This window comes from Oncorhynchus nerka, linkage group LG17 (genome assembly GCF_034236695.1).
Source record: "Oncorhynchus nerka isolate Pitt River linkage group LG17, Oner_Uvic_2.0, whole genome shotgun sequence".
NCBI lineage: Eukaryota > Metazoa > Chordata > Actinopteri > Salmoniformes > Salmonidae > Oncorhynchus > Oncorhynchus nerka.
Window position 1 is genome coordinate 28,075,124 of NC_088412.1, and position 24,879 is coordinate 28,100,002.

General features: G+C 41.8%; 1 protein-coding gene across 2 annotated transcripts in view; it reads right to left on the reverse strand.

Moving 5' to 3' along the window:
* Positions 1-24,879, reverse strand: part of LOC115145006 (FAS-associated factor 1-like) — a 94,531-nt gene that overhangs the window by 62,591 nt on the left and 7,061 nt on the right. For both annotated transcript variants that reach the window (XM_029686205.2, XM_029686206.2), the window contains exons 3-7: positions 21,748-21,794; positions 14,426-14,652; positions 12,186-12,277; positions 11,885-11,976; positions 6,944-7,049 (exon numbers count right to left, since the gene is read on the reverse strand). In XM_029686205.2, the coding sequence (XP_029542065.1) occupies positions 6,944-7,049; positions 11,885-11,976; positions 12,186-12,277; positions 14,426-14,652; positions 21,748-21,794 (564 nt within the window). The remainder of the gene's footprint in view (positions 1-6,943; positions 7,050-11,884; positions 11,977-12,185; positions 12,278-14,425; positions 14,653-21,747; positions 21,795-24,879) is intronic.

A 24,879-nucleotide genomic window follows, 5' to 3' on the forward strand; every position in this document is an offset into this window, starting at 1 on the left:
GCCAGATATTTCATCGGACATATAAATATGAAGCATGCGGTTGGCATTTCCTCTCACTACCAAATATGGTGGTGAGAGGAAGCCCAGTGGCCGGCAGTGGGAGAAGATAGAGCGACACGGATTTTGGCTGACATTGTGCTAATTTTCTCATTGATTAAACATTTTGTCAATACAGTTGTTTCCAAAACAAAAATTTGTTATGGACAGAGTGGACTAAGTTTTGTAGACTTTACCCTTTGCCAAAGTATAATTTTTTTTTTTTTCAAATGTGTTGTTTAAGGGTGCAAGGGCAAATTGAGTTATTGAACACAAGCACTTCAGAGTAGGAGTTCCCTAACGGAAATAGGCAAATACATACTAGAACACGCAAATAGGCTCTGCTTGCTTGTTCTGCCCACTATGATTCATTTAGTCCCATTGGAAAACGACAGGCTGTGGTCAATCTTGGATTATTTATAAAAATCTTGATGACAGGCAAAAACACTACTTTTAATTTTTAATTGATGTATTAATGTATTAAATAAAACATTCTCAGTATCTACACACAATACCCCATAATGACAAAGCGAAAAGGTTTGACATTTCTACAAATGTATAAAAAATATATATATATATTTTAAAGTATTCAGACTTTTTTCTGTGAGATTTGAAATTGAGCACTGCTGCATCCTGTTTCCATTGATCATACTTGAGATGTTTCTACAACTTGGACGCCACCTGTGGTAAAAGGTCCACCTATATAAGGTCCCACAGTTGACAGTGTATGTCAGAGTAAAAACAAAGCCATGAGGTTGAAGGAATTGTCCGTAGATCTCCAAAACAGGATTGTGTTGAGGCACAGATCTGGGGAAGGGTACCAAAACATTTCTGCAGCATTGAAGGTCCTCAAGAACACAGTGGCCTCCATCATTCTTAAATGGAAGAAGTTTGGAACCACCAAGACTCATCCTAGAGCTGGCCGCACAGCCAAACTGCGCAGTCATGGAAGGGCCTTGGGCAGGGAGGTGACCAAGAATCCGATGGTCACTCTGACAGAGCTCCAAAGTTCCTCTGTGGAAATGGGAGAACCTTCCAGAAGGACAGCAATCTCTGCAGCACTCCACCAATCAGGCCTTTATGGTAGAGTGGCCAGACAGATGCCGTGGGGGTGTTTTTCAGCGGCAGGGACTGGGAGACTAGTTAGGATCGAGGGAAAGATGAACGGGGCAAAGTACAGAGAGATCCTTCATGAAAACCTGCTCCAAAGCACTCAGGACATCGGGCTGGGATGAAAGTTCACCTTCCAACAGGACAACAACCCTAAGCACACAGCCATGACAACGCAGGAGTGGCTTTGGGACAAGTCTCTGAATGTCCCTGAGTGGCCCAGCCAGAGCCCGGACTTGAACATAATCAAACATCCCTGGAGAGACATGAAAATAGCTGTGCAGCAATGCTCCCCATCCAACCTGAGAGCTTGAGAGTTTCTGCAGAGAAGTATGGGAGAAACTCCTCAAATACAGGTGTGCCAAGCTTGTAGCGTCATACTCAAGAAGACTCAGGGTTGTAATTGCTGCCAAAGGTGCTTCAACAAAGTACTGAGTAAAGGGTCTGAATACTTATGTAAATCTGATATTTTTGTTTTTGATAAATTAGCAACCATTTCTAAAAAACAGTTTTTGCTTTGTCATTATGGGGTATTGTGTGTAGATTGAGGGAATATTTTTTAAAATTCATTTTAGAATAAGGCCGTAACCTAACAAAATGTGGAAAAAGTCAAGGGGTCTTAATACTTCCCGAAGGCACTGTATTTCAAGTCAACTGCAAAAGTAATTAGCTGATAACTGAAAACATTCATGCACAAAAATGCTCACTGCACTGGTTTTAGTCACATATTCTAATTGAGCTTGCCAGCCTGCTAGCTAACAATCTTAACACATGAATGCAAGCACATGGCCTAAATGATAATTGGCGCAGATTAGTCTAGCTTTTTGCAGATTGCATGTTTCAGAAAACAAACTAAATAAGCCCACTAACATAATAGGCCCAGACAGTAACAGTGTTATTTTTGTATCAAGGATGAGTCTGTGTTTACATTGGCGCCAGTCCAGGGGTCGCATATAAGTAGCACAGATTGATTGCTTACTAGCTAGGCTAACTACTTTGCTGGCTAGAAAAAGCCTAACTACAGTAGATTGCTGGCTAGCTAGCCAGCTAACTGTAACCCAGCGAGCATGTGATGAGGACAGGCCTGCTTACTTTGTGAAGTGTACTATTGATTATTTACTTATTCAAATACACTGTCGCTGGCAAGCTAATCAGTCAAACCACCATGCCCACGCATTCTCATGTTGTGATTTATGGGCTGAATGATGTTCAATGGGCTGCTCGTAGAGCGCCCTCTTCAGGCAGCCATTGAAAGTTTCAAAATGACCGCAAATGAGTAGACATTTCTTCATTCTATGTATAGAATATTGGCGCTTTATCTGTGGAATAAAGACTGACAAATATTTCTGTAAAAGGCTAATATCGGCCGATAATGGTCGGTCAATATATATCGGTCGGGCTCTACTATTGATATCTGGCTAAATAGAACCAACATTAAAATCTGAACCAATTCAGCCTTTTTTATATCAATATCAAATCATTTCTGGGTAACATACATACATACCTTACTGTAACAGTTGTCCATTTAAAAAATGACCGTTTTTTTGCTAAAAAGCCATTTAAGCCACAATTTTGCTAAGACTGTCTGGGAGTGGTCTGAGTGGGGAGGGGAAAACTGAAAACTGTTTTTGGCAGAAAGGTTTGTAACGCTTTGTTGTTGGTCAATTAACCAATTTACTGCCTAAACCGAAACACCCAGCCATGCAAACCTGCTGATTAGAAGGTCCTGTGTAGATTAGTTGCTAGTTGAAAATACAATCAGGAAATAACCCAGATAAAAAATAAAACAGTTTCAGTGTTGGTTTCATCAGCTGTTGTACAATAGAATACAAAACCATTGGCTCCACTGGGCCTTTCACAATGTCACCTCTATATGCACTAGTATTTTGCTGGGCATTCCAATTAGAGATCATTAACAACCCCCGGCCACACACAGTAAAAAAGTTGTACTTTCACCAAAGCGTTCTACTATTACTACTGCTGACCAACGCTGTATTACAATCAAGTTTTTAAAAGTCCATCCCGTTACTAGTTAGGCCAGTGATATTAACACACTCTGATAACAGTGTTGTCTAATGCTGCCCCCTGTCTTTCAGAGAATTGTATTCACTTTCAAGAGCAGTTTGATTCGGGTCTGATTTGACCAGATTATTAGCACACAAGGTTTGCGGTAGAGTCTCCGGTAGCTTACTTTTATTCTGGTAAAATCAAAATTTTCAACTGTGCATAGATAACAATAACCTTAGAAATTGCATGGGTTGTCACTCAACTAATAAAGCCTAATATCGCGCAAGCCATTTCACCATTTGAATGCTGAATGTGCTACGCAGATGTGCAAGATCAGGCACAGGCCGCCTACCTCGCGTTGCTCAGCTCGCAAAGCTGGGCACAGTGCACAGTTTGACCAAGCTACATATTCTCTTGGGTTGTTCGGCATGCAAAATGACTGGTAGATCAATGACTGTCACAGTTACATGCTAAATTCGACACAAGTAGAGGATGCATCAGTTGTAAAAAAAAAAAAAAAAAAAAAAAAAAGGTATTTTCGAAGGTAGAAAGTAGTATGAGCTGAAGATAGGAGTGAATCGGCGATTCTTAACATTTGAATTAATTTTATGACTGATGCTACATTTGGAAACGTTAAACGTCTTGGGACCGATGGGGTCGTATCTTAAACATTTGAATCGGGGACCGATGCATATCGGTTAATTGTTACAGATTATATTTCATAATATAACAGACAAGTTGTACTATTTCTTAAAAGCTGCAATATTCAACTTTTTGGTTGACGACCAAAAGTCACTTAGAAAAGTGAGTTATAGATCTGTCACTCGCATTGAAAGCAAGTCTAAGAAGCGGTAGATCTATTCTGTGTGCGCCATTTCTATGCTTCCCGTGCTTTAGTTCCGTTTTTGCCTCTTGTACTTTCAGTTTTGGACACCAGTGTCAAACAGCTGAAAATACAGAGCGACTTCTGCATATTGCACCTTCAACATATAGCCTAATAGCCTAAACTCCTTTACGTATGAGTAATAACCAGAGAGCTGTTCCTATAAGAAGGTAATAGCAGTAAAAGACAGGCAGACAATGCAAAAAAAAATGGTTTAATGTCACAAATGCTTTGCGGCTGTGTCATTTTACATTTACTTTGTCAGGACAGATTGAAAATGAATTATCCACTGTAATTACACATATCTTAAAAATAAAGTGTTAATAACATAACAAAGAATGTCCCTTCCCTGCTGTTAAGGCTGAGACCAGCATGTCCTCGATATCACAGTGCTTGGGGCGATATACACAGAAACATTAATGATCTAATCATTCTTAATGCCAAGTACTAGTAATCCTTGGCTGGAGCAAAATCAAAGAGAAGAAAAGGTTGCCGTTAAACAGTCACAAGCTCTCCAGCACCAGATGCCTTTCTTTCAGTTTCTCCCTCTCCATCTCTCCCTCTTTCTTTTTTGTCCTCCGTTCATCTCTCCAGCTGCAGAGTAGAAACGGCAGGGGCTGGAGAAATCCCCCGGACAACTCGTCTGGTCACGGACACTCCAGACCCATCGGCCACCCCTATTCTACCCGCCACTTTCCTGGCAAACATTTGCTCTCCAGCTTAGCGTACCCCCACATTTTGGCTGGGAATGCCAATCAGAGCCCAAGCCCCGAGGCCGAACTGTGGCGAGCGAGGGGAGCTGTTCCCTGGGAGCCACATGGCAAAGCTAGAGCTTTTGGAAAAGACAAACAAGAGGACAGGATTCTCTCCCCATTAATATGCACAAGCAGACACCATTGGCTGATCCTCAACTAAGACAAAAGTGGATGGGGGGGGTTTGCAGTGGACTCCATATGTGGCGGTGTTGGGGACTGAATGGGCAAATGGGAGTGGCCAGCATCTTTGAATATGGTGTTGCTTCTTTGTTGCGTTCTTATTTGGTGTTTCAGATCTCCATCATAACCGCAATACAATCCCTTAGAACTTTCACTTGGCAAGTAAATTAATATAGACAAACAAAACTACATCACTCCCTGAACTACTTACTTTAAGAATAGAATTTTGTGAAGTATTCCAAAACCCTTTGATGTTCTTTAGGCCTGGCACTTGTCGATACAAATAGCAGCTTTCCACCTGTAGCGATCACACTAGTTGTTGAACCATCACCTGCATTCTGACTTATGTTCTACAAATTTTGATGAAAAAAAAAATAATAAAAAAAATTGACCAAACAGTAAATAAGTGCCCAACAAGCAGTGAACCACAGATAGTGGTACAGGGGTAAAGGTGCTGGGCCTCATTTTCTCTTTTGAGGCAACAGAATGCCTAAAGACAAGCTTGCATGAGGACATGGAGGCCTGTTTGAATTCGCTTTGTCCCCTTTCCAGCTCCCCCACCAAGCTACCAGCCCTCTTCCTCCTTTCTTTTCCCCCTCACACCCCTCTTCACAACAGGGACCCCTCCTCAGTGTTTGTAATCCCAGCAGAAACACTTAAGGTTCACAGTGGGCGCTCATCAAAACCATCTGCCTGAGGAAGGGGAGAGGCCGCCCCCACTCCGCCACTGCTGTATTAATCTCTTCAATTAGCACCATTACAAACCCGTAAAGTAGGCTGATTACAGTAATGGTCACCAGCGCCATACAGGCGGCAGCACTGAGAGCAGGGGATGCTGGGACCTAGGAAACCAATCTAACTGATGCACCAGCACCACACAACAATACTGTCTGTCTGCAGTTTGGCTAATTATGAGAGACAGAAACAATAACCAATCACTGGCACTTTGGCATCGCTAGAGTCACCAGTAGCAAAATGCTGCCATTGACATGTGCAGAACAACATGAAAATAACTACTTAAGTATGATCTGATTCAAACTTCAAAAGGAGGCTACTTCTTGAGTATGCCATGTACCCCAGCATCGATCTCATTGGAGACGAGGGATTTCAGTGACACCGTCAGTCCATGGGGAGCTTGGTACACTTAACGTGGACGAGACTTCCTGCCATTAATAATTCATGGAGGCATTTCATCTCTATCTGTATACGCTATTAAAACAGGAGGAAGAGGTGAGGTGCATCCTCATAATAAAACACGGTTTTGGTTCTCTGAGCTCACTTTAAGTGAAAACACTTGAGGATGAAGAGAGCAACTGATGCACTGATGATGGTGTTGTCTACATGGCAGTCCACCCACCCAACCCCCTTCAACCCTCAAATCGAGCTGTAGCTAAGACTGTCATAAGAGACATGGCAAATACGCAGCTGGTGGTCCTAGTATGAATATTTCATCATCTGCTACCAAATCCAGTGTTTGGTTTCAGATCGAGAAAATGAGCAGGCCCCATTCCCTGCCCCCACTACACAAACACATTTCCCACAAAGTTGCCTGCAAATGCCAATTTGTCCTCAGATCAAACAGCGTTAAGCCATTTAGACAGTTTCTGGCACTGTGGACCTGATGGATAGATCTAGAAAAAAATTCTCTCTACCTGTCTTCTGTTGAGGTGCCGCAGCAAGCACGCAATGCACCACAGCTGTTAGAACAATTGTGTAAACTCCAGCATTCTTGACGAATATTGATATTCATTCCTATTGTAGCAACATGTCTGAGCAAAACTTGGTAATAAACCATAACTGCAATCGCAATTGTAGAGTAAATTCAAATATTAAAATGTTCCTACTCAGTGATGGCAGTTTTCTAAGAAGTGTAATATTATGAAACCTTACAACTATCCTACTGGTAGAAGGCCATATCTTGAGGCCCGTCTAGTACTGACAGGACATTATGTGTAGAGAGAGGGAGACCCACCTCCTGTATGGTTCGACTGCCGGGGAAGTTGAGGTTGTAGTCTCTCTGGGCTTCACGGTGGCTGATGACGAGCAGGAAGTTCTGATTTAACGACTCCTGGAGGACGCTGGAGAGGGAGGAATACATTTTTTTTTTTTTTTTTTTTTTTTAAACAGTCAAGCAGAGAACAAGCAAAGACTTGTCAGACACTTATCCCTGCAGTGACGTGGCTCCCTGAGTCTCCCCTGGGGCTCGTGCCCACTCCTCGCTCTCTGTCCAGGCAGGCCTTGCCTGGTGCTGGGTTCCTCTGCTGCTCAACAGCCCCCAGCAGCCTGCTAGACTGCTCCCTGACCCAGCATGGGGTGGCCAGGACACGGGGCCACAGCAATGACATCCCACACACAGCCTGTTCACAGCCCCAACAACACATGGCTGGTCTGGAAGTCAAGAGCATGTATTGATTTGTCAGAGGGTTTTTTTCTCTGAACCTATACATTGGCCAGTGGGTTTTAAGGGCAAACAGCCGTTTTGAGCAATGACTGAGGATATGTGCAGCATAAGAGGGAGATACTTTGTGTGCTTCACAGAGAGCGTCAAGTTTTGGAAGCTTCCCTAATAATAAATGTTGAGGTTAAGTAGCGGTTTGAGCAAACGCTCAGTCTGTGTTCGTGAATATGAATTGGGAGCTTAGTTCAAGCCAGGCAGTTAATCAGAGCTCAAATCCAAGTGAGGAGGAAGAGGAGAGTCAGAATTAATATGTAGCACACATTAATTATGCAAGCGCTGCCTTAATCTGCGCAGATCTGGACCAGCTTATGTTAACAGAAGCTCAAATGTACTATAATGACGGCATATTTACATTGACTAAAACTACGATATCAATATGTAAATGTTATGTTTGTTGTAGCTAACCGGGAAGATTGAAAATGTGTGGTGTGGAAGGATGCATATGTAATGAGTTGAGCAGAGAGGGAGAGAGAGAGAGAGGGGGCAAGAAGAGAGAGAGAGGGCGAGAAGAGAGAGAGAGGGCGAGAAGAGCGAGAGAGAGGGTGAGAAGAGAGAGAGAGAGGGTGAGAAGAGAGAGAGAGGGTGAGAAGAGAGAGAGAGGGTGAGAAGAGAGAGAGAGAGGGTGAGAAGAGAGAGAGAGGGTGAGAAGAGAGAGAGAGAGGGTGAGAAGAGAGAGAGAGAGGGTGAGAAGAGAGAGAGAGAGGGTGAGAAGAGAGAGAGAGAGGGTGAGAAGAGAGAGAGAGAGGGTGAGAAGAGAGAGAGAGAGGGTGAGAAGAGAGAGAGAGAGAGGGTGAGAAGAGAGAGAGACTAACACAGGGGATCGAACTAATATCGCCATGATTTGTTTGGACACAGTCCAGATTGTTGCTGGCAGACTAAAACGCGAAAGAGAAAAGTGGGTAGCTGGGTTGTAGCGTTATCTTAAGCCGTTGTGAAGACCGCAATAAAAATAATAATAATAGTGACTTATGGCTTTACAGAGTAAACATGAGCAGACTATGTGGTCCATACTGTGAGGAATTTGTCTCCTCTAACTTAGCTATTTGGCTTCCTGCAAGTCGGTCGTATTGAGATAAAATATCTATGGAACCTACGGTGGAGAATTAATATCTTTGCTTCTGGGGTCATACTACCGACTCAACAAAGTGCTTTCAGCTCTCTGTTCTCTCTACACTTGACTCCCATCAGGCCGTCCTGCTGTGAGGGCTTAAAGGTTACGTAAGTGTTTGCTTCAGCAGTCAGTGCACTCTATACATGGATACACCGGGCCAGGCTCCGTCCTCTCAGGAGTACTTGACATGGCATGAGGTGCGCCGAGTAAAATGTCACTTAGATTTATAGACAGAAAATAAACCGTTTTGGAAGAGGAGGAGTCTCAACAGATTGGTTTCATTTTGAGATAAGCCTCCCTGATTCATTGAGGGTCCCTAGGCACAGAGCAGACACAGAACTTATTTAACTAACCCTGGCAGACACACACACACTTTTTCCTTCACTTCAGAACATCACAATACACACACTGACCATCTCATCTGTAACGTATGAGCTAAAGAGGTCAAAACTACAGGCAGACAGACATGGATTACCATCCTACCTCCACAAAAAGGGAAATACGCAACTCCCATTATCTGGCATGCCTTGGTCTGCCATTTTGTCTCAAGACTAATCAGCATACAAATTGTTAATAGTTTCCAATGCTTTTGGCCAGCCAGCATCTGAGGCATGAGTATCTCTGAGGGGTTCACAGACTGGGGAGGGAGGGACGTGGCAAACAAATACCAAATGTCTAATGATGCATTTGTATTTCACATGGAGTTCAAATTAAAATAACCTTCAATAAACACACTTCCTGGAAGCAACAGAAATAGATGAGTCACATTAAAATATTCATCACCCTACATTATTTATGCAAGAGATTAGCTCCATCTAGAAACCCTCCTATATTCAGTCAGTCAACAGACACTGGGAGACACTGGGAAACGTTTGTTTGGCTCAGGAGTAGATATTTGTAACTACCTTTGAGTGAGAGCTTGACTGAAATCTCCAATTTATTTATGATCAAACACAGGATTCAAATGAGTGGGCCTGATGATATGGAGAACTATTTGACTGGTTTGTTTGGTTAATGTGTGCAGAGATCGGCTTAGAAGTAATTGCCTACTGTGGCTTGTATTTGTTAAGTTATGTCCCATTTTCAGAAACCGCACCCAATTATTACAAAGGGCTAGGAACTTAATCAGAAGTAAAATGTTAGGTTTTAAACTCAAGCAATGAGTAGATTAAATATGGACATACGTTCATATTAGTGAAGTACTAAATACTAGATGGTCTATTCCAGTATGTAGACAATTTGATTATTAATGAATAAATAAAACCACCAAATATAATTGCCTTCCACAACTTAAAACAGTTAAGTAGTAATATAAAAAGTGTTAATGCCAAAAAACAAGCACGCAATTAATTTATTCCAACTTCGACTTTCTTTCATTGGCTTTCCAGCGTGCTACCTACCACAAAGTCTAATTTCAAGTCTAATTTTAGGCAGGTTTGAATGTACCCTCCTCAGTGTATGTCTTGTTTGTTCACTGTGTGATATAAAAAGGTAGTACCAAGGTAGCTCTGCTAGTAGTGCCATGTCAGCCTAGTCAGTCTCCCGTTTCAGCAGGTACAGTATTAGGCCTAATACAGGGTTTGGCAGAGCGGTGGGAATGGCAGCTCTCTGACAGCAGCAGACTAGCAACTCGGTGACTGCGCTGCGAAGGTTATTTTTAATGCTGCTGTGCTAACGGCTTGCCTGCCCTCCCTGCAGGAGGCCTGCTCCTTTGAGCAGTGTGATCGTCATCCTCTCTCAGCAGCAAAGATGACAACAGGGTCGCCACACACCCCCGCTAACTCCCCAACACACCACCAAAATAGTTTATGGAAGATAATGAGCTCCTAACACTGAACATTATAGCTATAGCACTCAGAAAATTGGAAATTGTGCCACTAAGAGACACCGCAGTTTGCACAGTTATCCAGAAAATGGCCATTAGCTGCATCCTACACAGTCAAACCTCTACTTACTGGTTATCAAAGCAGCACAGCCAACGGCAGCAGCAGCAGCATTCTTTCTTTCTGGATATCAACCCCCTAAATATCTGAGAGACATTACAAAACTGTATCCAAACAAGGCATTGCAATACTTGACCCATGCCAGTATCTGCCAGTCTCTCTGCGTCTGATTCAACGTGTTCGGAGAGAAACACAGGAGGAAGAAAAATGAGACCAGTTGTAATTTGACTGTTGTCCTCCTGTCCGACACACGTCGGTGCACAGTGACTGCTGTAGAGCCGGACTGGCTCTTCATAATGCATGGCAGTGCCAGGTGTCCATCTCCTCAGCAACCCCACTAGGCCCCGACTGCCTCCCTAATCAACAAAGATAATTACACAGATCCGTCCCCTCCTGTTACAACAGACCACTGACAAACACCAACAGCACTACATCTCATCAACAATTACAGAAGCAATACTATAGTACCTTGCCTTTCACACGCTTCTCTCTCTACATTTGGTTAAATCTGATGTTGTTAAAGTATGCTCAGATAAAGATTGTATAAGTGTTCAACCAAATCCTGACCATCCTTATTGGTTGGTGCCACGCTGGCAAGCAGGTGCACCAGAGAGCATTATCACCACGGGTGGGATTTCCTTATTAGTATGAACTTTACCTGGCTGATACAGATGAGAAATCAGATCGGACACAAAACCAGCCTTTGTGATGGGATTACAGCTCAATGATGAGTAGTTTGACATTTCAGATGGAAAGGTTGTTAAAACCTCCTTGGATTCATGCAGCTTGGTAGAATGACCTTCTAGAGTGGCTTAATGGTTCCCCCGCAATGAATCTCAAATGTCTCTTGATATTACATAAGTGAAAGACTGCTTTACTATTGGTATAGGAAAATAACTCAATAAAAGCTCTGAAATGGTTACAAATACAGCTATGAAAACCATTATTTACACTACAGAGACTATTGCAGTAGCCTTTCATTTTAAATGTCAAAATAAATGACAGAAACCTTCTGTGCACAAGGGTAAAATATATTCGTAAAATATTCCAATCACATTGAAATCTATGGTATAATATTAATGGATGGTATATAGTCCAGAAACAATTTTACCATTATTAGGTGTATAGTGCCATCTAGTGTTCAACATGTATGTAAACGCCTCTGGTTGACAAAGTGTTGCAATCCTGTTGATAAACCAGTCCTTTAGATTTGGGCAACACTAACAGGCAATGCTACTGCATAGTTCCATATCAGAAAAGGTGGCAGTGTCAATTTTATTATAATATTTTTTTTAAAGAGGCAATAATGCTTTTGCTGGGATGGCATCTCCAACACTGAGGGTAGGCCTATTCTACAACAATCCTGCTACAGATTACATGAAAGTGAGTCAAGTTAGTTACCTGTTTTGGCTGGTGCTTGCAGTGGGGGTGATCTCTGGGGTCAGCACATACAGGCTGTTGTTCTTTGGCAAGTGTAAACTTTGCAGAACGATCTGAGGACATAGGGACAAATGAATAATGCACAGCAGTACTGTATCCATCCCCCCTAGATGGGTGTGGGTGACATTTGTGAAAACTACTCCGATGTGTGAAAAATAAATTAAGATAAAGCTAAAAATGGTGCAAAGAAATGGTTTAAACATGCTCATTTGAAGAGGCATTCCATTATCGAAAGAAATCTTATTTTGAGGGCAATACTCACACTGTCAGATAGGTCTCCACTCTTCCAACCCTTCAACTGCATTTTTGATACAGGGACCTGAAGCTCTGTCTCAAGAATCTGTTTAATTTCCCCTACAAAGATCAAATAAAGGAAGAAATATCTCATTTAATTGCAACAGAAGTTCACCATTAGATGGCAGTAAAATACTGGTTACACAAAACCTTCAAATAAGTTAATGCAGTCAAATTACTGAATTCATTATGTGTATTTTCTGTGATGAGGGCGCAAATATACAGTGCCTTGCGAAAGTATTCGGCCCCCTTGAACTTTGCGACCTTTTGCCACATTTCAGGCTTCAAACATAAAGATATAAAACTGTATTTTTTTGTGAAGAATCAACAACAAGTGGGACACAATCATGAAGTGGAATGACATTTATTGGATATTTCAAACTTTTTTAACAAATCAAAAACTGAAAAAGGGGGCGTGCAAAATTATTCAGCCCCCTTAAGTTAATACTTTGTAGCGCCACCTTTTGCTGCGATTACAGCTGTAAGTCGCTTGGGGTATGTCTTATCAGTTTTGCACATCGAGAGACTGAAATTTTTTCCCATTCCTCCTTGCAAAACAGCTCGAGCTCAGTGAGGTTGGATGGAGAGCATTTGTGAACAGCAGTTTTCAGTTCTTTCCACAGATTCTCGATTGGATTCAGGTCTGGACTTTGACTTGGCCATTCTAACACCTGGATATGTTTATTTTTGAACCATTCCATTGTAGATTTTGCTTTATGTTTTGGATCATTGTCTTGTTGGAAGACAAATCTCCGTCCCAGTCTCAGGTCTTTTGCAGACTCCATCAGGTTTTCTTCCAGAATGGTCCTGTATTTGGCTCCATCCATCTTCCCATCAATTTTAACCATCTTCCCTGTCCCTGCTGAAGAAAAGCAGGCCCAAACCATGATGCTGCCACCACCATGTTTGACAGTGGGGATGGTGTGTTCAGGGTGATGCGCTGTGTTGCTTTTACGCCAAACATAACGTTTTGCATTGTTGCCAAAAAGTTCAATTTTGGTTTCATCTGACCAGAGCACCTTCTTCCACATGTTTGGTGTGTCTCCCAGGTGGCTTGTGGCAAACTTTAAACAACACTTTTTATGGATATCTTTAAGAAATGGCATTATTCTTGCCACTCTTCCATAAAGGCCAGATTTGTGCAATATACGACTGATTGTTGTCCTATGGACAGAGTCTCCCACCTCAGCTGTAGATCTCTGCAGTTCATCCAGAGTGATCATGGGCCTCTTGGCTGCATCTCTGATCAGTCTTCTCCTTGTATGAGCTGAAAGTTTAGAGGGACGGCCAGGTCTTGGTAGATTTGCAGTGGTCTGATACTCCTTCCATTTCAATATTATCGCTTGCACAGTGCTCCTTGGGATGTTTAAAGCTTGGGAAATCTTTTTGTATCCAAATCCGGCTTTAAACTTCTTCACAACAGTATCTCGGACCTGCCTGGTGTGTTCCTTGTTCTTCATGATGCTCTCTGCGCTTTTAACGGACCTCTGAGACTATCACAGTACAGGTGCATTTATACGGAGACTTGATTACACACAGGTGGATTGTATTTATCATCAATAGTCATTTAGGTCAACATTGGATCATTCAGAGATCCTCGCTGAACTTCTGGAGAGAGTTTGCTGCACTGAAAGTAAAGGGGCTGAATAATTTTGCACGCCCAATTTTTCAGTTTTTGATTTGATAAAAAGGTTTGAAATATCCAATAAATGTCGTTCCACTTCATGATTGTGTCCCACTTGTTGTTGATTCTTCACAAAAAAAATACAGCTTTATATCTTTATGTTTGAAGCCTGAAATGTGGCAAAAGGTCGCAAAGTTCAAGGGGGCCGAATACTTTCGCAAGGCACTGTATGCTTAATTAATCATTTTTAGACAATTTTCCCCTTACAAGCAACTTATTAATTTGGGTAAAAACAGACTTCTTAATACTATCTTCACAACAGAAACTGTTCCAATACTGGTTACAAGTGTCTAGATTCTGAGAAAGGGATTACAGTCTAAAAACTAAAGCACTATACATTAGTGTGAAGTTAATTTGACCAACGTCACTCCTTTTACCAGGAACTGACAATATTTTCAGTTCTCAGTAACACCACATCGTCTCAGAGTAAGCAAGCAGAAACAGTGTGTGATGTGTAGGCCCATAGTGGAATGTTAGTGTAGGAACCATAGTATGAGTAGTCTATGGTGAGAGTGTCGCCTCACCGACTACGCTGCCCTCCTCTATGACCACTTCCACAGTGCGCTGGCGGTACTCCACCCGGAAGTTGAGCATGCGTGGCTGCCGCTCCACAATGTGTCGGGAGGGGAGGGCGGGGCAGAAGGCTGAGGAAGACGAGGAGGATGCTGTTGGAGCCGCTGGTGGATCCGCTGGTGCTGCTTGGCTGCGAGACCCATAGATGTTGGCCTGGGATGCCACGCTGGATAAGTTACTGTGGGTTCAGACAGTTGGCAAAGGGTCAGACGAAGCGTCAAAAATCACTGAAGTTGGAGACTTATCTCCCTCCCCATCTTTAAGCATCAGCTATCTGAGCAGCTTACCGATAGCTGCAGCTGTACACAGCTCATCTACCTACCTCATCCCCATATTGTTTTTTACTTTTTTGCACACCTGTATTTCTACTTGCACATCATCTGCACATCTATCACCTCAGTGTTAATTTGCTAAATGGTAATTACTTCGCTACTACGGCCTATTTATTGCCTTACCTCCTTACTCCATTTGCACACACTGTATATAGATTTTCTATTGTGTTATTGACTGTACTTCTGTTTATTCCTTGTGTAACTCTGTTGTTTTTTGTCACACTGCTTTGCTTTATCTTGGCCAGGTAGCAGTTGTAAATGAGAACTTGCTCTCAACTGGCCTAACTGGTTAAATAAAGGTGAAATTAAATATATATATATATATATAAATAATGACAACCTTCAAAGCTGTACATTTTGATATCCACAACAACAAATAACTTTAAATTCATTACACATTCAACTCTAAGAGAACCAATCCCTACATTTACTCAATAAAAAATGGTTCTAATTATTTTTCAATAACATTTGTATCCCATTTCATAAGAATATGTAGTCTTACAAAAAAATGTGTAGTAAAACTCCACTGCCATTCCCTAGTGAGGTCTCGACCACAACTTTGAATACCACTGATGTAGACCAACATAGAGCATCACGGAGTCTTGTGTTTCGTTTCAACCAAAATACAGCGTTATTCTTATACCACATATGGAACGTGATGGTTAAAAACTTGGTATCACAATGCATGGAAATGTTGAAGCAAAGCATCACATTTCATTTTAAGTAGCCTAAACCACAAAAAAAATACACAAAAACCTGGAGCGTGCCAAAAAATAAGAATACCCGCAACCCCCTTCTAAGGCAATAAGGGTCGCTCAGCCGCAACAAAAATAGTCTCAGAGTCAGTGTAAACAGGCTTCACACCCGGGATAATATGGGCAGGGTCCTATAGACGCTGAATTGTCTTCCACTGAGCAAAATCAGTCTTTTTTTTGTTGCAGAGACCAGAGACACAAAACGCCTTTCTCTCCCTCTCTGACTAGGGCCTGAATTCCCCTGAGCCCTAGTCCCACATGGCAGTAAATAATGTATTTTCTCTCTCCCAACCCAGACAAAGAAGCTTCTCTTTTCCTCTGGGGTCAGCACATATCGCACTGGGAGGGGGAGCAGGGTGCCAAGGCCTTGCACAAAGAGTGCATTTATCCCACCTGATTACAATACCAAAAGGTTAAAGACGTTGGGATTCTGAGGCCACGTAGAAAACTGTTACAAACAGTCATCATACCGTAAACAGAAGACATAGGTCAGGCTTGGATACACCCACAGCCAGAAATTAGGCATACCATCATAGGTGGAAGGGCAGAGAGAGAGGGAGAGATAGAAACAGATGGACAGGTAGAAAATTGTGTTCAAGAAGAGCAGAGGCAGTTGGCAATAATCAAGGGTCAAACCCTCAAAGGGCACGTGGCCAAACACCTGTATTCCAGAGACCTGCACAACTGACCTTGTATACTAAACAAACATTTGAAAAAAGGCACAAAATGCAATAAGTTACAGTTCATATAAGGAAATCAGTCAAAAAAAGGTAGGGGTGTGAATCAGAAAACCAGTCAGCATCTGCTGTTACCACAATTTGCCTCCTGCAGTGTGACACATCATGCAGCGTTTCCAATTCATGATGCATTTCTATGGGCTTATTTTGGACCTAAGCTTGTCGCCTCCCTTCCTGACTATCAGTTAGGGCGGAGACGTGCATTTCGTCATTATTTACAGATCTCTGGTGTAAATGGGACAGTGCACACAGCACAGCAGGAGCGAAGGAGAAGAGACCAAAAATACAACATGAGAACAAGCGGACAAAGGATCATAAAAATGGAAATTAACAAAATCTCAATTCCTGCAATACAGGAAAAACATGCATTCGATTTATTGCCCAGCCCTCCAACAGAAAACCGTTCAACCACATAACACCATACATGGATAATACACTTGGTGTGCCACACGTTAGTATGCATATCGAGAAACACCCAGTCATCTGCGGTTGTGAGGCAGATTAGAATTACTGCCACATTCTCTAAAAACGTTGGGCTCCACAAAATGGTTCAGAAAACAAAATTGCCAGTTTGAGGTAATCCACCCTTACCTAGTAAATGTTCAAGAGTGAAACTAGAAGCACGGCAAATTACACTTCCTGTTGAGTGCACAGATAGTTCAGTTTCAACCTTGGTGCATAACTGACAACTTATCAGACATATCCATCAAAGAATATATGTTGGTGTTGTTGAGACCGGCCCATCGATCACCTAATCCATTGTGAAGCTTCTAACTTGACCCCACACACAGACGACACAACCAATGACTAAATAAATATGGCGTGACAAAAATGGAGGTGAAAATTCACCATGGACAGAAGGCTTGGAATGTGAAGGAAGGTTTCAGATAACAACAAGTATCGTAGTTACACTTAACCACAAACTTGGCACATTGATACTAAGGATCGTTAAGTCAGGAGAGTTTCAAATAAAAACGGCGGTTCCATGGCATACATGTAGATGGCACTCTCCACCTATTCAATGTGATGCAGGACATGGCTTTGTGGCTGAGAGCAAGCCTCCAGCTGGCTCGGGTCACCTCAATGGAGCCGTTTACTGTGGAGGAGTGCCATCCTACGAGAGCAGCCTGGTGCCAGCTATTTAGTATACGGGCTAGCTGCAAGTCACGCTGCCAGGCTCCATTCATAATTATGTGTGCCCTTAAGAAAACCATGTTCTCATGCCCCAAAGTCTTAAGAAACTTACAAAATAAACCGTTTAACAGAATGTGCCCAGCCTGAATGTATTTGTTCTTGAGCTCAGTGTATTCATGAGTGCTGACTGACCGTTGAGCAAAAACGTTGTCCACAATGCCTCTTAGAGGCTTTTCTCAGTTAGTAACACTCTTAATTCCAGCTTTTGGCAAGATCTGTTCTTCTGGATTTAACCTCTTTCCCAAAACACTATTTTGCTTCTGTTGATAGCTACTACTGTATACTCAAAGAACATATCAAATACTATCACAGCTTAGTCTGTTCCATTTTCTCCCTACCATTGAAATTCAGTAATTCAAATGCAATGACACCTACAATCTCTACCTTGAAAATCACCTCAAAACTATAACCACCGCCAAAAATACTAGTCTTTCACCTGATATTGCCTAGCTTTGAGCTAGAAATCTGGTTGCATGATTTACGGGCTACATTGGTGTTGAAAAAGTGAGCTTCCTAAGGGAAATGAGATCCAAAGCCTAAATGTCCTGCCCTGATGATGATAACAATTGTTTCCCCATCTGTCACAGGTTGAGCCTACTCAAGCTCAGTACAAGAAACAGAGCTACATCTTCAAGAGGTCAAGTGCGCTTGTGAAAACAATCATTAAAAACTGATGTTGCGGTACTACTGTCCCAAATACATCACTCAGCAATCCTCATCAGGCCACACAAAGTTTAGGCCTACTGCAGCTTTACAAAAAAAATGACTTTAAAACATCTAGGCCTACACAGACGATGGACTAAAGCTCCACACAGCTTTGAAAATGTACAGTACTAGTCAAAAGTTAACATTCCAGGGTTTCTCTTTGTTTTTACTATTTTCTACACTATGTAATTCTGAAGACATCAAAACCATGAAATAACACATATGGAATCATGTAGCAACCAAAAGTGTGTTAAAAATCAAAATATTTGAGATTCTTCAAAGTAGAAGAATCCCTTTGCCTTGTTAAAAGATAATCTGTGGAATGTCTTTCCGCCATAATGCGTTTGAGCCAATCAGTTGTGTTGTGACAAGGTATGGGATGGTAAACAGAAGACAGCCCTATTTGGTAAAAGACTAAGTCCATATTATGGCAAGAACAGCTCAAATAAACAGGGAGAAACGACAATCCATCATTACTTTAAGACATGAAGGTCAGTCACCCCGGATATTTCAAGAACTTTTGAAGTTTCTTCAAGTGCAGTCGCAAAAACCCATCAAGCGCTATGATGAAACTGGCTCTCATGAGGACGGCCACAGGAAAGGAAAACCAAGAGGATAAGTTCATTAGAGATTCCAGCCTCAGAAATTGCAGCCCAAATAAATCCTTCACAACATAACTGTTCAGAGGAGAATGCGTGAATCAGTTCTTCATGGTCAAATTGCTGCAAAGAAACCACAACTAAAAGGACAACAATAAGAAGAGACTTGCTTAGGCCAAGAAACTTGAGCAATGGGCATTAGACCGGTGGAAATCTGTCCTTAGGTCTGATGAGTCCAATTTTGCAATTTTTGGTTCCAACCGCCATGTATTTGTGAGATGCAGAGTAGGTGAACGGATAATCTCTGCTTGGACGTGGGGGTATTTTGCTGGTGACAGTGACTTATTTAGAATTCAAGGCACACTTAACCAGCATGGCTACCACAGCATTCTGCAGATAAACACCATCCCATCTGGTTTGCACTTAGTGGGACTGTCATTTGTTTTTCAACAGGACAATGACCCAACACACCTCCAGTCTGAGTAAGGGTTAGTCGACAAAGAAGGAAAGTGATGGAGTGCTGCATCAGATGACCTGGCCTCCACAATCACCCAACCTCAACCCAATTGAGATGGTTTGGGATGAGTTGGACTGCAGAGTGAAGGAACAGCAACCAACAACTGCTCAGCATATGTGGTAACTCCTTCAAGACTGTTGGAAAAGCATTCCAGGTGAAGCTGGTTGAGAGAATGCCAAGCTGTCAAGGCAAAGGGTGGCTACTTTGAAGAATCTCAAATATATTTTGATTTGTTAAACACTATTTTGGTTACATGATTCTAAACTCAGCAAAAAATGTAACATCCCCTCAATGTCAACTTCGTTTATTTTCAGAAAACTTAACGTGTAAATATTTGTATGAACATAAGATTCAACAGACAAACTGAACAAGTTCCACAGGCATGTGACTAACAGAAAAGTAACATTTGGGGGGGGTGGCGTCAAAATCAAAAGTAACAGTCAATGCAGCTGGTGGCCACACCAGCTACTAAGTTCTGCAGTGCATCTCCTCGTCATGGACTCCACCAGATTTGCCAGTTCTTGTTGTGAGACGTTATCCCACTCTTCCACCAAGGCACCTGCAAGTTCCCGGACATTTCTGGGGGGGGGGGGGGAATGGCCCTAGCCCTCACCCTCCGATCCAACAGGTCCCAGACGTGCTCAATGGGATTGAGATCCGGGCTCTTCGCTGGCCATGGCAGAACACTGACATTCCTGTCTTGCAGGAAATCAGCCATACTGCTCGTTCTGTGCGTGGTGGCATTGTCATGCTGGAGGGTGATGTCAGGATGAGCCTGCAGGAAGGGTACCACATGAGGGAGGAGGTCTTCCCTGTAACGCATAACGTTGAGATTGCCTGTAAAGACAACAAGCTCAGTCAGATGATGCTGTGACACACCGCCCCCCTCCACCTCGATCCCGCTCCAGAGTACAGGCCTCGGTGTAACGCTCATTCCTTCGGCGATAAAAGCAAATCCGACCAGCACCCCCGGTGAGACAAGACCGTGACTCGTCAGTGGAGAGCACTTTTTGCCAGTCATGTCTGGTCCAGCGATGGTGGGTTTGTGCCCATAGGTGGTGATATCTAGTGAGGACCTGCCTAACAACAGGCTTACAAGCCCTCAGTCCAGCCTCTCTCAGCCTATTGCGGACAGTCTGAGCACTAATGGAGTGATTGTGCGTTCCTGGTGTAACTCGGGAAGTTGCTGTTGCCATCCATTGCCTGTCACGCAGGTGTGATGTTTGGATGTAACGATCCTGTTCAGGTGTTGTTACATGTGGTCTGCCACTGCGAGGATGATCAGCTGTCCGTCCTGTCTCCCTGTAGCGCTGTCTTAGGCGTCTCACAGTACGGACATTGCAATTTATTGTCCTGGCCACATCTGCAGTCCTCATGCCTCCTTGCAGCATGCCTAATGCACATTCACCCAGATGAGCAGGGACCCTGGGCATCTTTCTTATGGTGTTTTTCAGAGTCAGAAAGGTCTCTTTAGTGTCCTAAGTTTTCATAACTGTGACCTTAATTGCTTACCGTCTGTAAGCTGTTCGTGTCTTAATGACCATTCCACAGGTGCATGTTCATTAGTTGTTTATGGTTCATTGAACAAGTATGGGAAAGTGTTTAAACCCTTTACAATGAAGATCTGTGAAGTTATTTGGACTTTTACAAATTGTCTTTGAAAGAAAGGGTCCTGAAAAAGGGAAGTTTTTTTTGTTGTTGCCGAGTTTGTTATTTCATAGTTTTGATGTCTTCACTATTATTCTACAGTGTAGAAAATAGTAAAAAAATAACAAATGTTAAAAAAAACTTGAATGAGTAGGTGTGTCCAAACTTGACTGGTACAGTTTGCTTTTTTGAGAAGGCCAATTTTATTTTACAAGAGCATGAAAAAGTAACCATCTCTTCTCTAAAATGTGCTTTCACTGTGGGTGATATAAGATACTATGACATTTCTATAATCTCTCGCATAATTTCATACAAATGATTGTTCTATATTCAGGTCAGCAAAAGGTTCAGGGCATTGCCCGCACCTGTGCTTACAGAAAGTACATGAAGAGCGTGTGCAATGGTAGTTTTAAGCCACTGGCCTCGATTTCCATTTACACACATATTTCAAGTGAGTAAGAACAGGACACAGCTTGGGAAATATTGAAATGTTGAGGCAGTATTGAAATGTTGAGGCATGAGCAATACCGGACTTGTTGCTCACAGTTTTTAAGTATGGATTTGAATGTGGTGATGCATGCTTCCTGTGTAAAGGGTGTTTTCTATTTTGCCGTAGGTTTACGGGACTCCATGCAATATGGTCAACATTATTGGAGTGGATGTTTAGGAAACAGGCTACATTTTATTATCCGTTCCCTCACATATCTGAACAAAGCCAACGGACAAAATTTGCACAGTGAACAGTTGATTGACTCTTCTTAAGAGGCAGACTTTTCTGGCATATTACCTTTGCAAGATCCCATTCTCTTGTGGTATCACACCATTGATGGCCGCCTGTAAAGAGAGAAAAGACCATGGAAAATGTTGTGTTGCAACTTAATACATTCCTGAAAGCATGCATGTTCCAACATCAAATCCTGATTACTGTAGGTAAATGTCCCCATAACTTTCTACTGCCACTTCCTGCCAATAGAATGACTGCAAAAGGTTGCATTTGAAATCAGTCATGCAAGAAGCGGAGTCACTAACCGCTAATATATTTCAAAACGAAAATCCCCAAATTAAGCGTTACAGTAATTACTTCAGAAAGTATTCATACCCCTTGACTAATTCCACATTTGTATTTATAGCCTGAATTCAAATGTCTAAAAACATGCTTACACTGTCATTATTGGGTATTGGGTGTAATTGGGTCAGATTTTTTATTTTATATTTTCAAAGCTATTTGATAAATCTTTTGCAAATTTATTGGAAATTAAACACAGAAATATCTCATTTCCATAAGTATTCACACCCCTAAGTCAATACATGTTCAACTCACTTTTGGCAGCAATCACAGCTGGGAGTCTTTCTGGGTAAGAGCCTTGCGCAGATTGAAGTTAAAATTGTAACTCGGACTAGAGGTCGACCAATTATAATTGTTCAACGCCGATACCGATAATTGGAGGACCAAAAAAAGCAGTTACCGATTAAAATCGGCCAATTTTTTAATTTAATTTATTTATTTGTAATAATGACAATTACAACAATACGGAATGAACACTTATTTTAACTTGATATAATACATCAATAAAATCAATTTAGCCTCAACTCAATAATGAAACATGTTCAATTTGGTTTAAATAATGCAAAAACAAAGTGTTTGAGAAGGAAGAAAAAGTGCAATATGTGCCATGTAAAAAAAGCTAACTTTTAGGGTTAACCCTAACCCAAATTATGTTGTCGCTAACTTTTAAGTTCCTTGCTCAGAACATGAGAACATATGAAAGCTGGTGGTTCATTTTAACATGAGTCTTCAATATTCCCAGGTAAGAAGTTTTAGGTTAAGGTTATTATAGGTGTATTTCTCTCTATACCATTTGTATTTCATATACCTTCGACTATTGGATGTTCTTATAGGAACTTTAGTATTGCCAGTGTAACATTATAGCTTCCGTCCCTCTCCTTGCCCCTACCTGGGCTCAACCCAGGAACACATCGACAACAGCCACCCTTGAAGCATCGTTAACCATCGCTCCACAAAAGCAGCGGCCCTTACAGAGCAAGGGGAACAAGTACTCCAAGTCTCAGAGCGAGTGACGTCACCGATTGCAACGCTATCAGCGCGCACCCCGCTAACTAGCTAGCCATTTCACAGTGGTTACACCAGCCTAATCTCGGGAGTTGATAGGCTTGAAGTCATAAACAGCGCAATGCTTGAAGCAAAGAGCTGCTGGCAAACGCACGAAAGTGCTGTTTTAATGAATGCTTACGAGCCTGCTGCTGCTGCTTACCTCCGCTCAGTCAGACTGCTCTATCAAATCATAGAATTAATTATAACATAATAACACACAGAAATACAAGCCTCAGGTCATTAATATGGTCAAATCCGGAAACTATCATTCCGAAAACAAAACATTTATTCTTTCAGTGAAATACGGAACTGTTCCGTATTTTATCTAACAGGTGGCATCCATAAGTCTAAATATTCCTGTTACATTGCACAACCTTCAATATTATGTCATAAAATTCTGGCAAATTAGTTCGCAACGTGCCAGGCGGCCCAAACTGCTGCATATACCCTGACTATGCGTGCAATGAACGTAGGAGAAGTGACAATTTCACTAGTTTAATATTGCCTGCTAGCAATTTCTTTTAACTAAATATGCAGGTTTAAAAATATGTACTTCTGTGTATTGATTTTAAGAAAGGCATTGATGTTTATGGTTAGATACATTCGTGCAACGATTATGCTTCTTTCGCAAATGCGCTTTTGTTAAATCATCCCGTTTGGCAAAGTTAGCTGTCTTTGTTAGGAAGAAATAGTCTTCACAGTTCGCAATGAGTCAGGCGGCTCAAACTGCTGCATATACCCTGACTCAGAACGCAAGAGAAGTGACACAATTTCCCTAGTTAAAGGAAATTCATGTTAGCAGACAATATTAACTAAATATGTAGGTTAAAAAATATATACTTGCGTATTGATTTTAAGAAAGGCGTTGATGTTTATGGTTCGGTACACATTGGTGCAACGAGTCCTTTTTTCGCGAATGCGCTTGTTAAATCACCCATTTGGCGAAGTAGGCTACGACTCAATGATAAATTAACAGGCACCGCATCGATTATATGCAAGGCAGGACAAGCTAGATAAACTAGTAATATCAACCATGTGTAGTTAAAATCACTAGTTATGTTAAGTATGATTGTTTTTTATATGTTTAATGCTAGCTAGCACCTTACCTTGGCTCCTTGCTGCACTCACATAACATGTAGTCAGCCTGCCACGCAGTCTCCTAGTGGAGTGCAATGTAATCAGCCATGATTGGTGTCCAAAAATGCCGATTACTGATTGATATGAAAACTTTAAATCAGCCCTAATTAATCAGCCATTCGGATTAATCGGTCGACCTCTAACTCGGACACTCAGGAACATTCACCGACTTCTTGGTAAGCAACTAGCGTAGATTTGGACTTGTGTTTTAAGTTATTGTCCTGCTGAAAGGAGAATTCATCTCCCAGTGTCTGGGGGGGAAGAAGACAACCAAGTTTCTCTAGGATTTTACCTGTGCTTAGCTCCAGACCGTTAATTTTTTTTTATACTGAAAAACTACGCAGTACTTAACGATTACAAGCATACCCAAAACATAATGCAGCCACCATTATGCTTGAAGACATGAAGAGTGTTACTCAGTAATGCGTTATTGGACTTGCCCAAAAACATAACACTTTGTATTGTGGACAAAAAGTTAATTGCTTTGCCACATTTTTTGCAGTATTATGTTAGTGCCTAGTTGCAAACAGGATACATGTTTAAATAAAACTATTTTTGCACACAGAGCCCATGCAACTTATGTGACTTAAGCAAATGTTCACTCCTGAACTTATGTAGGCTGGCCATACGAAAAGGGTTGAATTCTTGACCTAAGACATTTCAGCTTTT